At 37.6% G+C, this 6,000-nt stretch overlaps 2 protein-coding genes across 2 annotated transcripts; one reads left to right on the top strand and one right to left on the bottom strand.

Annotated features, from left to right (window-relative positions):
- Positions 1–710: 710 nt before the first annotated feature.
- On the top strand, positions 711–3,463 carry BATDEDRAFT_92744 (uncharacterized protein; the record flags this gene model as incomplete). Its single annotated transcript, XM_006682952.1, has 2 exons — positions 711–777; positions 873–3,463. The coding sequence occupies 2 exons, from the start codon at positions 711–713 to the stop codon at positions 3,461–3,463; spliced, it is 2,658 nt and encodes an 885-aa protein (XP_006683015.1).
- Positions 3,464–4,619: 1,156 nt separating this feature from the next.
- BATDEDRAFT_92774 (uncharacterized protein) lies at positions 4,620–5,480 on the bottom strand (the record flags this gene model as incomplete). The annotated part of the gene is made up of 1 exon (XM_006682934.1): positions 4,620–5,480. The coding sequence occupies one exon, from the start codon at positions 5,478–5,480 to the stop codon at positions 4,620–4,622; it is 861 nt and encodes a 286-aa protein (XP_006682997.1).
- Positions 5,481–6,000: the final 520 nt, after the last annotated feature.

Raw genomic sequence — 6,000 nt, 5'->3', positions numbered from 1 at the left:
GATACTTGACAACCATTTACTAAAAAGTAAATTATGATGATTGGATAGTGTATGGATAAATACATCACATTGTGTTACGTTCAATTATTCGACATAGCTGACATATAACATACACAGCCATGGTGGTATACAAGCAATCCATTAGCATGCAAGCTGTGCAATTGCAATGGTTGAAATGCTGTTAAACAGACCTATGTAAGCACCACACGCCAGACCCAAGACTGAATGAGCATAAAGCTGTTGGCAGTGCTGCAGCCGACAAGTGATTATCTACTGACAAGCCAATATGTTCTGTATATTTGATATATGGACTGGCATAATTCACAAATGTCAATACACCATTAATCATCATATTGATTGAACTGGATTCACAGCAGTTTGAGTTGGATGTTGTGTTGGATAGTAAAATACAATTGACATGGCATGTGTGATAATATGGATAAATTGGTTAATCTACAAATTCGTTGCTTTATTTGTTCTAAATATATACCTCGATTTCGTTATCTTGCTTGATATCAAGCATTTTAATAAAAGCATAGCATATGGATGCAAGAATATCAAGCATTAGTATTGCCAGTCAAGACCATCAAGGTATAAAAATGAGTTGTCAGCCACTATCAAACATCATCAGACTGCTACAAATCAACAACTCAATCCGTATAGTATTGATACGCTTGCCAAATACAGTTCGATAGTATACTGCAGCCACGATGAAATTTTCACTACTAGCCATTGCTTCTGCTGCGTTCGTTGTCAATGCTCAAGAAAATAAATCTGGTATGCAAATCTGTTGATCAGTCTATTTTATGTTGGGTTTGTCAATGTTTGGATTGTGCAATCATTCAAAACTTACTAATTGGCATACATTATAGAATCCATGCCTAAATGGGCCTTTATCAAAGAACACCGTGACGCTGGCAGATTTGTTTTTATGCCATACACTGACGAACAACGAAACGTCGTGCTGACCAATGTTGAAAATGGTTTGAAATTGTGGACCAACTATGAATCTAAAATCAAGAATTATGGTGAGCGTGCCGATCCCTTCCCGATCATCAAGAAACTGCGTGCAAAACTAGATGCATCCAATCTTACCGATACTGAGATGCAGATTGAACTCTTGAATGCGTTTATTCTTGCGCGTGATTATCATACCCATTTTTCACCGTCTGGACCATATTCTTGTTTCAATGCCATGACTGGTCTTTCTTTCAGATTTATCGAGGGCGATGCAGATATGATCAACAAACCAACCGTTGTTTTTGAAAGATTTCAAAGCGATCAAGGTTTGCGTGCTTTTTTTGGAAAGGACTATGACCAGATCAAAGTTGGCGACGAATTACTTCTTGTTGATGGTATGACGTTTGTTGACTATCGGAACTTGAACCAGGACAAAACAGGTGGTGCCAATGATTATGGTGGCCAGCATGGTGCTCTTAAGTACATGACGTCTCGTTTTGGTGTATACACTCCTTTGCCAGAAACTGATACGATCAAATATCAGTTCAAATCAAAAGACACTGGAAAAGTGTACGACATTGAAGCTCCGTGGGTGGTTTATTTTGATTCATCATGCTGGAATATTACTAGTCAATTGTATGCCAAAATTTCTGGAAAAACTCTACCTGGAACACCTCAGCCTGCCAACTCTAGCAGTATAATTGACGCTGGCGTTGATGTTTCCGATACTGGAGCCAAACCTCAACTCGAAACTCAGAAAGAAGTCAAGACTCCATCGATGGTATCCGAGCATGACCATAAAAAGCAAAAGACTGGTCAAATTTTACTTGAACAGCCATCAAAAAACCATACTCTCGAATACCAAAACGCCAACGTGTCTACTATCAGCTGGGCAATCTGGAAACCCGAATCCAAGAATCTTGGTATTATTAGATTGGAGGATTTTATGCCAAAAAATCTTAAAACTGATGCACCAGCAGATGTGGAGGCTGTTCGTGAAATTCACAAACTTCTGAGCACTGTACTCAAAAACACCAATGCTGTTATATTTGATATCCGTGCAAATGGAGGTGGTAGTGGTGAGTTTGCTAATGCCATTCCACAACTTTTCAAACCCGATTTTCAACCAACGCAAGTAAGATACTTGATGAACTCTGTCACATACAACACTCTGGTTAATGGCACGTACTTTTTTGACACTTCTGGTCCAGCATGGTACAATACTCCACCTGGTAGCAAGTATTCTATTGATCATGACAGAACTTCGTATAATCAGTCAAACATGTATGGTCAAGCCTATCTCAAACCTGTTGGTGCATTTACTAATGCCATGTGCTACTCTGCATGCGAAGTGTTTTCAGCAGCACTTCAGTCGTCCGAAACTGGCTATATTTTTGGTGAAGATGGAACAACTGGAGGTGGTGGTGCCGACATGTTTTTGCTTGATTCACGACTCCTTGTGTTTAATCCCGTTGATTTTAAGCCAATGCCGTATTACAAAGAACTAACCGACGAAACAACTGGACAGAGCTATGCCAATGTTCTTAAAATCGGAGCTCGACAGATGATACGTAATGGAAAACAGCAAGGTCAATTGATCGAAGATACCGGTGTCGTATCCGACTATATTGTACGTCCCCGTTTGACGGATTTATTGCCTGGATCCACTGAAAATTCTCAATTCGACCGTATTGCCGATCAGCTCAAAACATTGGGTGCCAAAACTGGACTGAACAACCTTCACTTTGTTTCTGAACGTATCAATTACTACATTACTAGCGGTGACGTGACCATTGATGTAGAAGTCAAGGGAATCAATCAACTGTCAGTTATTGACGACACTGGCAAATCACTTTCAGTTGCCAAGTTTAAAAGCGACATAAAAAGTCAACACTCGTTCAAACTGGCATCTGTAATCAACGATCTTGGTAATACTCGAGTCAGTATCATTGGCCAAAACAACGGCAAACAGGTTCTCAAAACACATAAGCATATCAGTCGCACTCCAAAACAAAAAGATTATTTTAAGCTTGAACGTGGTGTCAAATGGGAGTTTAATGGTACCAGTAAATCGGTTGGAATATACAACTCGCCATTTACCAAAAAGTCACAGGGATGGAATTCGATCAATGGTAAATGGGTTGTTGGCGACGGAGTACAATACAGTCCTGCAATAGAGACTGAGATCCGATCATACTATACTGCACCAGTTGGATCCAACATTACTGTTGAAATTGATGCCGCGCTTGAATCACAGTTTTATAGCGACTTTTTAAGCTTGTATATTGTATATGCGGATGGCAATGTAAAATCGCTTTTGAATACGCTTGGTCCAGAGGGTAATATACTTATAGATGGTATTTCTGGCTCCGAAGCACTTGTGAAAAAGTTTACACTGACAACCAAGACGAAACAGTTTTTTGTTAATCTCGTGCTCAAGTCAGATGTTGCTACACAGATGAAAGGAGCAACAATCAATTATTGGAGTGTTACCATGAATTGAAATGGGTTGTAAATGTTTCTGAATGTATGATTAATTGCACCATCAGATCATGTTTGAATAAATATAGTACTTGCATAACTATCCTATACACTATTGTTTAAATTTATTTCAATCAACACATGTAAACTTTTTATTTGGTCGAGTGAAATATGCAAGTTTCAAACCATTTTTTAAATTGGACTGGTTTTGTTATGGATGGAATATTGCAAGTGTTTTTAAACTTGTCAGGTTTTTGTATTTTCTGGTGTTTTAGACATTTGAATGAAAGTTGATATTGGATATTTACCATACCAATCAGAGTTGTCATGGTTGTTAATGAAACCCAGTACAGATCTGGATAAAACCGCATTTAAACCTGCATTTTCAATGGTTTGATGCGACATGAAATCATTTGAGTTGATAATGGTCATTGCACTATTGTCTTGTTCTTGTTCTTGGACTCTTTCACTGGTTTTTTTAGCTTTCATAGCCGGTCTCGAGTTGATTACTTGATTCGCATTTGGTTGATGATTTCAACTGGTATTTAGAACTATGGTTGTATTGACATCATTAAAGCAGCTGAGCCAAACATGTGGATTGCAATGGATGAGTTTGGTGATTGTATAATGTATGGTCATGCCACATGTGCACAAAGTGTAGATTCAACACTATAGTCTGATTGTGTGTCATATGATGGTTGTTGTATATCAAACATGCAATGCAGAATACAGTTACCATAGAATGAATATCAAATGATTCATTTTACACGAATACGGTTGTCAATACAACACCATCAATACCATGCTGCATATATTACATTGTAAACTGACATAAAACAACACTAATTGACCAATATCAAACCAGTTGATGGCACAATCTACATCCGACTTTGAACAAGTGTATTGATACGTTTGTTGTACAATACACGACATGGTCAGTTGGTGATATCATGCAACTGACAAGTGATTGCAAGTCTGACTGATAGTTACAATCAACACTGGTTGTTATCAAGTCATTAATATATATGTAATAAACCGTGTCAATGTATCAATCAACAATCCAATAACTGTCAATGTAATACCCAATACAATATACACAAACATGCAATACAAAATCAATATTATAATTTTTGGTTCATTTACAATACTCACAAATATCAACAAAATAAAGTTTAAAATTATTCAAAATCTTCGAGTTTCAAAAGCGTCTTCAAAATCCGATTCCGCTCCTGATTCTGCTTTTCCATCAAATCTTTCAATCGTTGTCTTGCCTTTACTATTCTGTCATTTGGTGAAATACACTCTTCTCTCAATATATTTTGGATTTCTGGCTTATGCTTTGGTTCAGATATCTTTTCGCCTCTTGCCAACGCTGACTTTTGTTTCAATTCAATAGTTACATAATCATAATAGGTTTGGCATTTCTCTCGTATTTCTCTAGACGTCTCGATTTCTTTCAAGTCAAGTGCGTTCTGATCTTGGGTCGATAGAGTCTTTTGATTTAAGCCAGTAGTGTCAGACTTGGATTTATCAGTTGGTTGTTTTCGACTTTGTTTGGGAGTACTTGGACTAGGTTGATTTACTGGCTGTTGCTGACCTTTTTTGCAAGTGTCAGAATTGATTAGATCCACTATGTCTTGCCATTGCTCTTCGGAAGTGCCTGGATCAAGTTTATCAGTTGGACGTTTTTGACCCTGGCTGCAAGTGTTTGAACTAGGTTGACCTATTGACTGTTGCTGACCTTTTTTGGGAGTATCCGAGTCAGCTATATCAAACAGTTCTTTCCAGTCATTGAGGGTGTCTGAACCAACTTCATCTATTAGGTATTGCCAATATTTGTCGGAGATGCTTAGACCGGGTTGAATAACTATGTTTTGCCAGTTTTGGTCAGAAGTGTTTGGACTGGGTTCATTAGTTGGACCAGACACTTGACTGGAAGTGCCTGATGTTTGGGATGGACTATTGTTATCAGTCGGTATCAGTATTGCATTAGCGGTTGCTGTCGCACTCAGTACGAGTAAAATATCAACCAATTTCATCAGATTGATCAATGGGTTTAAACAATTGGTACAAAAGTAGTGTTGAAACTGATGTTGATTATGAAACTCGAAGCAGTCGATTGTATTTGTGTTTTTGTATACCAAGCCAATCCTTTTAGGTTAACTCATGGCACAGAGTTATTTGGTTTTTGTGATGAACCAATATCAAATCACAGTATAATGTTATTCATAATATTCATAATATGATGCTTTTACGACCCTTTTATCAGGTATGTTGAAATCACACCCTTCATGAGTGTTGTTTAATCGCAAACGCTCCTTTTTACAATCGTATTCATGTAAAATGAATCATTTTGATATCCATCATGCAGTGACTGTGTTATGCATTGCAATATACAATGGTTACTACACATTGACTGCATTGTGTGTTTGATTATAACAACCATCATGACACACAATCAGACTATAATGTTGAATCTACACGTTGTGCACTCTTAGTAATCATACATTATACGATCACCAAGTTTGGACTCAGATTCATGTATTGCAATCGATATGT

Source organism: Batrachochytrium dendrobatidis, assembly GCF_000203795.2.
Source record: "Batrachochytrium dendrobatidis JAM81 unplaced genomic scaffold BATDEscaffold_19, whole genome shotgun sequence".
Classification (NCBI taxonomy): domain Eukaryota; kingdom Fungi; phylum Chytridiomycota; class Chytridiomycetes; order Rhizophydiales; genus Batrachochytrium; species Batrachochytrium dendrobatidis.
The sequence above is the reverse complement of the archived record's forward strand: the minus strand, read 5'-3'. Positions and strand labels throughout refer to the sequence as shown.